Source organism: Syngnathus leptorhynchus, chromosome 13, assembly GCF_054491065.1.
Source record: "Syngnathus leptorhynchus isolate UIUO chromosome 13, UIUO_Slep, whole genome shotgun sequence".
Classification (NCBI taxonomy): Eukaryota; Metazoa; Chordata; class Actinopteri; order Syngnathiformes; family Syngnathidae; genus Syngnathus; species Syngnathus leptorhynchus.
In genome coordinates this window covers 4,206,521-4,217,443 of record NC_141207.1, presented here as the reverse complement: position 1 = coordinate 4,217,443, position 10,923 = coordinate 4,206,521, and the positions used below count along the sequence as shown (strand labels likewise).

The following is a 10,923-nucleotide window of genomic DNA, read 5'->3' as shown; positions in this document are numbered from 1 at the left end:
ATGGTGCCTTCGGGTTTGGTAGAAAAGCGTACATACTTTTCAAATATTTTATATCCAGCAGTTAGGTTAATATGTGGCAGCTTTATTGAAAGTACACTGACCAATTTCCTTGTAAGATCTGCATCATTTCCACTATGCTATTGTTGTTGTATTACACTTTAATATGCACACGTTATAGACTATTGTTAAATGTCTCTCTTTACGTTATACACCTGTGCATGTCCTAAAGAGACAGTGATAAATCCCTTATGATTTCAGCACATTTGGTTTGACCAATAAAGATGATCTGTGCAAATCAACCCATCCATCCATTCATCTACCCACCCATCCATCCATACAAAGACTGGTTGACGGTCAGTGGTAGGGCACAATAGACAAAAACACAATTACACTTGAACGCCATTCACACCCATAGACATCTTCGTCTTTGCATGTATGTTCTTTGAATGTATGTAATTGCACACATTTAAATAACAACAAATACATATGCCTGACGCTATGGGAAATTAGTTACACAATACCAATGTAAGTTGAACTATCGATGTCTGCAGAGAGACAATAGTGTTAAGATGTGAATGACACGTTAATGACCTCTGAGTCGGGCGCGCCCATGACAGCAGGTTTGATTTCTAGCACCACGGTCAGCGACACTGTTGCTAGGTAGCTTCCAGTGTTTGCATTCAGCTGTCAGGAAGCGATGACACTCCCCGTAATAAAATAGTTACCGCTAGGAAATTCCAACAAACATGCATGACAAGATTTTTCCGTGTTCTTTTTTTAACTAAAAGGCGCATTTTGTTCCGACCGGGGAAAGCTAAATTGCGTTTGCCAAACTTCAGCAGTTCAGGTATCTTCACCCCCATTCTCACCGTGAATGGTTTTGCCCATGGATTCGCTCCAGCGCTCGGTGCACACAACACCGGACTTGCAAGACACAGATTTGTTTTTATCTTATCGTGTGCATGTCAACTCATATTTTGTGTTTTTCTGCACAACACAAACGCTGATGAGCACTTGTAAATGCTCTCGGTACTGGGCGGTTTGTCTGCACGTTCGCTGGGACGCAACCAAGCTAAGGAGCTGCGCTACCAGTGAGTGGAATTAATAAGGTAACGGGGCTTTTTCGCACCTCATTTCTTCCTTAAGAAAATATTAAGACCGAACTAATCATTCACCCTCCTTATCTTTTCTGCAACATCAGATAGATGCACAGCATTTATTTGCCAGATTTATCGTTGTGAGGTTGCTAAAAGAAAACAGTGACGCTTCATTTTTGGCGTACCAGCAATGGTGTTGGATAGCAAGCACTGCCTAGTTGTGTCTTACAACGAGAACCCCCCAAACCGGACCCGCACCAGTCAAATCGTATTCTATTTCCCAGTGCACCTGCAAAGGTTGTGGGACATTGCATTTGGATTGCCCGTGCACAGAAAGATAGTGAGGATCTTTTTTTTTTTTGGAAAGAATATAAAAGGGCATGGCCCTCAGTAGTTGTTGTGACAGGCACAATCCTTAACGGTATTCTCGTTAGCTTAGCTCGTAGCTTGCTTGGCGAGGACCCTTAAAGTGACCTGCAAGATGAGCCCCCTTTCTATATTTATAGAATCTCTTTACATTGGAGACATGCCATGACGACATAAACAGTCTGTCGTAGGATCTATTTGTAACCCCCCCCAACCCCCATAGATTATGTGTGCTTTATAATTGTATTCCCTCTTGCAGAAATTTCCAAGTGTCTAAAGGCATTTATTTGTGCTGATGAATTTTTAGGGAGACGAGCATTTCCAGCTGCTTCAGTTGTGCGTTCAACTATTATGTAATTTCTTGCAGTATTGTGCTTGGAGCTTGTATTTGGATGGAATTTTAAATTATACCTGAATGTTGAAATCATCATTTAAAACGGGACTTGCCTATTCATGCATGTCATGGTCATTAGATTTTTTGAATTGTGTAATATGCTCTAAGGCTTCAAAATAGTTCATTGTGGGGTTAATCTTAGTGGCAGGATTTACTTTATTCATTATGCAGTTTGCGTTTTAATTGTTTGGTTTATAGACCTGACTTAAAATTACAGTATAGAAAAAAACAACTACTTGAGTCTTGTCCATATTTCTAGTGGATTTTATTGTATTCAGGTGTCTGGTGGAGTATTTCAGTGCCTTGTGGGCTGAGAGCTCCCACACTTGTTTTGGCTTGTATGTAGAAGAAGGCATAAAGTGCAGTACAGGAGTTTTCTCTTCTTGCAAGATAATAATCCTGGTTGTTAACCTTTAACCGGATCAATGTATTTAGCCCATGTTGCTCCGCAAAGTGTCATGGGAATCGGTTAAGTAGTTTAAAGCTGTTAAATCTCGTTTATTAACATCCCCAAATACGGCCATATTAACAACATCTGCATAGATAATAAACAATTCATGATTTGTATTGGAGCAAAAATATTTGGTTTGCATTCAGTCAAGCATGTGCAATAAAAATAAAGTTTTGATCAAACTGTTATATTTGTTCCATGTTGAAGTCTGAAGCATTTGGATTTATAACAAAATTAACCATTGTTCCATAAACGTACTTTAATTGTGACAACACTTCTGGTGATGCTGGACAAAAGTATTGGAACACTTTTCATACCTCTTGTTAAGTTTAGCTTATCTTTTAGAAAAAGCCACAGTAAAATAATCAAAACATGTCCAGAGTTTGATAAGGTTTTCATTTCTTTAGGGTCATCTTTCCCATGAAATGTTAAGACAAATTCCAAATTCGATGGCCATTAGAGGTTTTAGTCTATTCCTAGCACCTTTTGAATAGCTTCTGAATACACACACACACATTGAGGTCTTGTGAAATGAAGAACATCGGAGAATGTTTGTAGCATGACACAAAGTTAAGTGGTGTTTTCACCAAGCCTCATTTTTTGTCTCTCTTGTTGGAAGCTCACGTCTGAGATGTAATTTCTTGTGAGTAGAGGAAAACATTAAACAAACCCCTCAGGGATGTCCCGCTCATCTTAGAAGAGACTGCACTACTGAAAGAGCTTGGTGGTCTACTTCACTCCCGTTTTTTTTCTGTAACACTTTTTGTCCATCACTTCTTGAGGTGCCTTTTATGAAGCTGCTTTTGATAGTCACAAATGTTTCAGATCTTAACACGCTCCTTATATAAATTTGTTAAAATTTAATGAAGCATCTATGCTGCAGACAAACAAAATACTGTGGTGCAGCAGTACACAATGGGATTGAATTCCCATCTCGTGCAAAGCAAACAGCTCAGCGTTACAACACCCTGTAAAACAAACATTTATTTGTAATGGATATGTCATGGCCTGTGGAACAGGGAGTGATGCTCATGGCAGCATGAGGTGATAGCTTTTAACAATACAGCGTTTGTGTTGAAGCGGAGGGTGTGCATGAGCTCAGAATCCGGCTTCTACTCTATCTGTGGTCTTTTAACTCCCTCTTGTGTTCAGATTTAGCTACTGCATCTTCTGTTCTCCTACAATAGTAGTGGCTCAATGTTGATATCCTGTGGAATTATTACACGGCTGTAGTCTGCAATGCCACGTCAGAATATTAATCTTTTACGTCAATAATACCTGCTATATTTCCCCATTTTCTGGGATACATCCCAGTCTGAATTATTCATATTGAAATGATTCATATTTAAACTGCATATTGATAATATATGGCCTGAGCCTGCATATCCGAGCAAATCGTATGAACTGCACAAACTGATGACATATTTTCTTTCTAAGTTTTGCCAGTTGTAAACTGTATCTTATTTATATTAGTGTATATCAATTTGTGTTTTAATTGACTGTTTTCACTCTTTATGCTTGCCTCATTGTTATAATTTTGTTACAGCTGCAGATGTGCTAGTATATAAATAAAGTTGCATTGTAATATGCGCTACTACTACTGAGTGTAACGTCATCACCCATCACTATCAGAAATCCAAACATATAATACATTTCAATTACATTTAAAAACAAACTCAACGATTGATCAGAACTGTCGACAGTCACAAGACTTGATCCCCTCTACTGACTGAGTAACTGTGATCAAAACATGACCTCAGTACAATAACAGTAACCTCAACTGAGCATTGACCTACTTCATTTAATAAAGAAAAACATTAGATTCCACAAGCTCTGAGATGTGACGTGCTTCAGGCCAGTTTTGAGATGAAGCCTGAACTTAAACAGATTTACATTTCTATTTTCATAATCAGAATATCAGAAAGAATTAATACTACTACTCTGCTCTCCGACTATGGCAATTTTGTCCTTTTCCTTTGACGGCAAACAGAGGACTGTGTGTTCCAGTTGTCCGTTTCTTTAGGTCTTTGTATTATGTGGCAGTCACATTAGGTTTGTTCCTGAGGGCATCTACATGACACCAAGGTCCGGTAGTTTTCTCGAGTCAATCTTCTTTCCCTGCTGACTGTCCAGGACAGTGCTGGGAGGTGGGCGGGTATTCTTGTCAACAGCACAGCTTGCCTCACTTCATCACTCAGACTGTTGTTGTTTCACTCTCTGCTAAACTCATTCCAGTCTCTGTCTTCCCTGGAATCGATGCTTCACTCGGTTAAAAACACAACTAGAAACACATAAACCTCGACTGAGTGATGGAATAATGTACTTTGATTGTTTCCCTATTTTAATCTGTTCAGTGAATATTCATTGATTGAATAGGGGGCGGTGTGCGTTTGTGTATTCTCGGATAAGTGTAAATGGATAAGAGTGTGTGCTGAGTAAAATTGCAAGAGGGGCATTCTGACCGCTAGAGGGCACTGTTGGTCTCTGTATGGAAGTCAGAACGAGAACAATAGTCTTTTGTAAGTGGAGCTTCTGTGGCATTTAAAACGTGTAAGCTCTGTATTTCTTTTTCTTTTTTTCATGACAAAGTTGCATTAAATTTTGTTAAAAAAAAAAAAACCTGATATAGCTTGCGTAGAACTCAGCCAACGTGCAACAAAATGAGAGATCCATATTATTATCCTCTTCCAAGACATAATTTAGTTGTTTTTTTGGTGTACATATCTAAAGTTAAAGATGATAAGAACACAACGCTTACTCATGGTGCAAGGCCCACATTAAGCTATTACTTTATCATTGTGAAAGTTCATTGTAGTTTGCACCTGTGGACAGTTTGGGATGCCCTTTGTGCTCGTCTCTGCAAATGGGATAATTTGGACCAACAGGATGAGCACAAGTCACAATGCTTTCTGAGCCAACAGAATAATTAAGTGATAGAACATCTCAACAATGGTTGATAACTGAGAAAAAAAAAAAGAATGGCTTGTCAGCCCACTCGCAGGCTTTAGCCAAAGAATAACAGAATTTGGCATGCTGACTGGTGTTAATTCCTCACATTGTTCATTGCCTGAAGCGTCCATTTTACAAACTACTGTGAAAGTGCCATCTGCTTGAATGAGATGACCTCTCAGCTATACAGTGAAATCCAACTGGCACAAGCATGAGATACAAATTTGCATTAGGGCTCCACCAAATACCATTTAGTCGAGTAGTCGTCACACAGCTTTAGACGGTTTTATTTTTGCAGTAACAGAGCTAAAGTAACACAATTTTAGGAATGATCACATTTGTGAAGTTTTCATGAGAAAACAAATTAAATATATTGGACATAGAGGGACTATATTGTTGCAAATTGGAAATGAATTGGAAATCCATTATGTCAATAAAAGGGAATATATGGGAGTTTATGGAAATTAAATACAAGTACTTCATGCAAAATTGAAAAGAATAGACAGTTGTCACGGAAGTCATAGAAAGTCTCCACTATACTATATTTCACAGTTGGGTTTTGATGGTGGCTTGCTGTGTCTTTTTCCTCAATGCACATAGTGTGTTCCTTCCGGACAACTTAAGTTTCTATTTGTACACACAATTGTTTGACAGTCATGCTGTGAAACATCCAGACGCTTTATTGCAATCTTCAAACCTGTCGCAATATTTTGGAGGAACAGCGGTGGCTTTCTCAGTGGTGTCCTATGACATCCATTCTTGTTTTATGTTTTAGTTTTTGTCATATATAGTGTGTCAGTATATGACAGAGATTACTGGAAATATTTGCCTGACACCATTATTATTTTTTCTCTTTTACATGTATTCCTATCCATCCTTGTATACACCCCCATTTTTCCACATGGGGTTGTAAATAAGATGGCCTTTTGTAGATTTTCAAGAGCACCCCTATCCTTTCGCCATCCCAACAATCATTAGTCTCCCCCATCACTGCTACACTCCTGCTGGAAGGCACCTGGAAGATACTCAGATAATCTGCACACTGGTTTTGAACCATACTGTCTACGCAGCCCAAGACCGTGACAACTATTTGGTGTGAGAGTGTCCTCGGAGGGTACCGTGAGTACCCTGCGGGGCCCGCCTGCCTCGTCTGGCAGAAAGCTTGGCATCTCTCCTCACACCTCCAGCATCGGAGATGCCCTCGCCTCCCAATGACGGAGGTGAGTTGAATAGATTTTTGTACAAAAAAAACATACAACTGCTGTTCTCTCTTGCATAGAAACAAAGCTACATAGAGAAGATATGCATTTTGATTCATACGATTTCATACTTATCTAACCATTCCCAGCACTTCAGAATTCCCCAGTTTGCTTCTGACTTATTTATTTCATTCCTTCTCCCCATTGTGTAGCACATATATGAGATGTTGGACCACACCAGCAAGTACAATTCCCTGCAGAAATGAGGCGCCCTGCCCACTTTTTCTGTGCACGCTGTGACAACATCATGGAGGCTTGTTTTGATGTGTTCTGTCTCTACCTCTAGAGGATCGAGGCGCATCCCCCGTGAACTTGCCATCTGTGGGCTCCTACCATGGCCATGGCAAGAGGAAGGTGCACACCAAAAAGAAGAAGGGTATCATCAGTGCCAATGTTGCTGGCACCAAATACGAAATTGGTACGAAGTTAGACTGACTCCTTGTATGAGCTTTGAACTGGAGTCGTTTTCCGACAGATCATAAAAATAAGACCCAAGTTGAGCATGTTCAAGCTGTGGATAACGTTACAATGTCTTAAGCTTCTTTTTCCAACCAATTATTAGATGTTTGTTAAATGGGGAAGTTGCAATTTTAACACCAGTTGGGGTTTGCCCAAGCCAAAAAGGCTGTCCTGAGTCATATGGAAAAGCTAGCCCAAAATTTGTTTTGATATTGTACATGATGGTCCTGAGAAGGGAATTAATAATAATAATAATAATAATAATAATAATAATAACAACAACAACATACAACTATGTATGTATATAATATAATTTTCATAACCTTTAAGGCATAAACCTTTTCTTTTTTTAAATTGACTTATTACTCTACTGTATTTTAATGTGGCGTTATGATGAAGATGACACGGAGATCTTAGGTGGTACTTGGCATAAAAAGTTTCAAAACTGGAGTGACATATAACATCTTAAAGGAAAGCGATATGAGTTTCAGCCTGGTGAAACTGCTTGTGTGGAGGAAATCCTTGCAAAAAAGAAAAACATATTTATTGAGGTAATCTAACGTGGCAGTCAGTGTTTTTTGAGACAAGCTAAAAGAGCGCAGTAAGCACTCCTAACATGCTGGCTATATTGCGTGGCGTCAAAGCTCTCAGGGGTGAACTACAACCTTTGAAACTAAGGAGTCAGCAGCAGTGTTGGAGAAATCAGGGGCAGTCGGAATCCAGCATGTAGATGGGAATCAAGCTGTGAATCATTTTTCTCGCTGTGAAGAGATCCTCACACTGGCCCTTTTGAGAGAAGAGCTTTGCAATATGTTCAGGATAAAGTAACAAAAGCAAAATTTTAGGGAATCGAATAGATAAAAGATCAGAGATGGTGTTGTTGTTTTCTTTATAGCTACATAGAAGTGGTTATGTATACTCCGGGCCTCAGGACATGTTTAGCGAGATGGCATAGACCAAATTAATTATTACCTGGGTCTTCTGGAATTTAATGGTAACTGTCAGCACAGCCCCGCTGCGATGTAAATGCTCTCGGTTCAAGTTATCAAAACATAGTTAACGTCCACCAGCGTGAACAGATTGATGAAGTCACATCGGAAACACCGTTTTCCCATTCAAGTGCTATCACGCAACATTAGGCAAGCTGGCATCAGGTTTATGTTGAGTTTCAAGAAATTAATTAAAATGCCATTTTGTTTGGGCATCTGAATCTTTCATTACTCACTGAATAATGAATAGTTGCTGGATTAATGTCCAAATGGGTTCGTCACCTATCTCTCATACTATTGGCTTTCTTGTGAGATTTGAATGAAGTATCATTCATATATATTTGTTGGGGAAGTATCATTAAGATATATATTTGTTGGAAGCCATTACGATCAGCTGATGTGCAACCATTTCATAAAAAGTAAACATTGCTGGAAGGTATTGATCTTTTGAATCACCTTGATGGAGCTCTTTCTCTCGAAGCGTTTGACTAAAACAATTTTCCCCATTTTATGTCTTATTTCATTAGATATTCATCAAACAAACCTTAAAATATTCTTGTATTGAAACTCGACTGAAATGCTTTTTTGTCTATTCTACTCCATTTCAATGTAAATGTCTAGTTCGCATAGTCATCAATGAGATGGACTTTCTGAAAGCACGAGACGAAGATGAGACTGCCAATCTCATCTGGAACGACTCGGCTGTACAGCATGAGAAAATTGCGGAGCTCAGGAATTATCAGGTACTTTACATGGCTACCTTGTCAACTCAGCACATCATGGGGGCTTGGGAGGTCCTGGGCTGAAGCTATTACAAGGACAAATATACTTTTGCTTTTATTTACTGCAAACATATAATACTATAAAACCTATTATCACAAGCAAAAGAGCTATCAAACTTTACAATTATTAGCAACTCTAACTTGAGTTTTCCATTGTGGAAAAGCTGGGAGAGATTTGTTTACAATGAAACCCCAGAAGTAATCACTTAGAAGGAGCAAAGCTGCGGTTTTATATTTTTCTCCGTGTTAGGAGACTTAATTAAATGATTTCTGCCTTATTCCTTTTATTGTAGTCCTCTATTTTTGACACAGATATGTTTTAATTTATTCTTGTAGGTCCAGGAGTGACCCATAAGTTATCAACAAAATATTCAAATTAATTTTGGAATGCATGGGAAGCCAAGCCACAAATCAACTGAGGTGTGTGTGAAAGGACTTGACTGGAAAAAAACAAAACCCATAAATAAATGAGCACACTAGCTCGTGGGATAAAGGAACATGAAATCTTAGGATGGAGATAGGCAAGAAATCCGACAGGAAGACTGACTTGTTTTAGTTGTCACCTGCCCGAACAAGAAGGGCTTAAATAGACAAGTATCGAGTCGGTTATCTTCCTGGCGTTTGACCTCTCTTATTCTGTTGAGCTGGATCATTAAATGATCAATCGATTTATGGGCTATATCGTGTGGGCATAAAAGTTTCTGTGGGGCAAATCACATTTCATTGCTATGTGGTTTATGAATCACACAGTACTGACTGTAGAATATGCTGTAAATTGTTATCACTTGACACTCTTTTTGTCGTGGTGCGTCACATGATTGTTGTTCAGTTAAAAAAAAAGTCAATAGTCCCTCCACAATTTGTTTTGATTTCCTCTCACATACTGCATCGATCTGCAGATTTGGCATAACTGCGCAATTTCTTCCCAATGCCTAATTACATCTGTCTCATTGGGATAATAATTACAGATCCTTTTTTACACTGCATTTTTATTCCCCCCCCCCCAAAAAAAAAGTAATGTACTATGGGAGTTTACTGTCAAGTTTAAGTTCATGCGAGCCTAATTAACGCCCCTGTTCAGGCTCATTTAGTCAAAGAATACAAAAAAGGCAAAGATTTTCTTTTACCCACCCCACCCCCACTTTTGGCACATTTAAAGCAATTCATTCAGCTGTCACTGCAGGAGCTTACGATGCAGAACCAATTACCTCGGCCCCTCAGAGCCGAGATTGATCTTTTTTTTTTTTTTTGCTTGCCTCTTCCCTCCCCAACCTTTAAAGTCTGAAAAACATTGTAAACTAAATAAGGGTTGCAAAAGGTCTCAGCGTCACCTTTTTGTTTTAAGTTCGTAATTGGGCATAAATGTCAGAACATTGTAAGCTCACTTCAGGTTGCTGCCTCTAATGTGCTCGTTTTTTGGAAGGGGCGGGGTGGAATTGAGTAGTCTAATGGCCTTAACAATGTAATTATGTCTGTCTGTCCCTCTACAGAGAATTAACCATTTTCCGGGTATGGGTGAAATTTGCCGCAAAGACTGCTTAGCAAGAAACATGTCAAAGTAAGTTTCTCTCTTTCAAGTCTCAGCATTTAAAAAGTGCGTCCATGTCATTGAAATCAAAATCCTCGTGAACATAGAAAATAAAAAAAAATAAATGCATACTAGAATTTCCGCTATAATATGGTGCAACTATTTTTTTGTGTACCCAGAATGATCAAGTGCCAATCCCAAGAGTACGGCTTTGTACCCAAAACATGGATCTTCCCCGCCGAGTACACGCAGTTCCAAAATTACGTCAAGGAGCTGCGGCGGAAACGTAAGCAGAAGACTTTTATCGTCAAACCAGCCAATGGAGCCATGGGTCACGGGTAGGTCAGAGGCGAGAACCAGTCCTCCAAAACAATCAAAAAAACAAAACAAAAAACACACCGATTGGGGGACTGTGAGCCGGCAAAAATGAACGATTTAATGACAAGATAGACAAGAGCAGTGTGACTGAGAGAGAACGTTGAAAGGGGGAGCAAATAAAGAACAAGCACAAGAAAACAAGACTCAGAGGGGTGTTTGACCCCGGCATGGAAATAACATAATGGCGGAGCTCGGATTGATTATGTGGGCTGAGAGGATGTGCTAAATCTCATTGTTGGCCTTTTTGTCCTCCATGGTCACAATCACCATA

The 10,923-nt window shown here is 39.2% G+C and overlaps 1 protein-coding gene across 1 annotated transcript in view; it reads left to right on the top strand.

Moving 5' to 3' along the window:
• Positions 1-6,355: 6,355 nt before the first annotated feature.
• The window catches only part of ttll7 (tubulin tyrosine ligase-like family, member 7), a 39,658-nt gene continuing 35,090 nt past the window's right edge, over positions 6,356-10,923 (top strand). Inside the window, exons 1-5 of the mRNA XM_085928359.1 lie at positions 6,356-6,477; positions 6,803-6,934; positions 8,586-8,707; positions 10,237-10,304; positions 10,454-10,612. Of these exons, the coding sequence (XP_085784485.1) occupies positions 6,453-6,477; positions 6,803-6,934; positions 8,586-8,707; positions 10,237-10,304; positions 10,454-10,612 (506 nt within the window). The 5' untranslated portion in view covers positions 6,356-6,452. The remainder of the gene's footprint in view (positions 6,478-6,802; positions 6,935-8,585; positions 8,708-10,236; positions 10,305-10,453; positions 10,613-10,923) is intronic.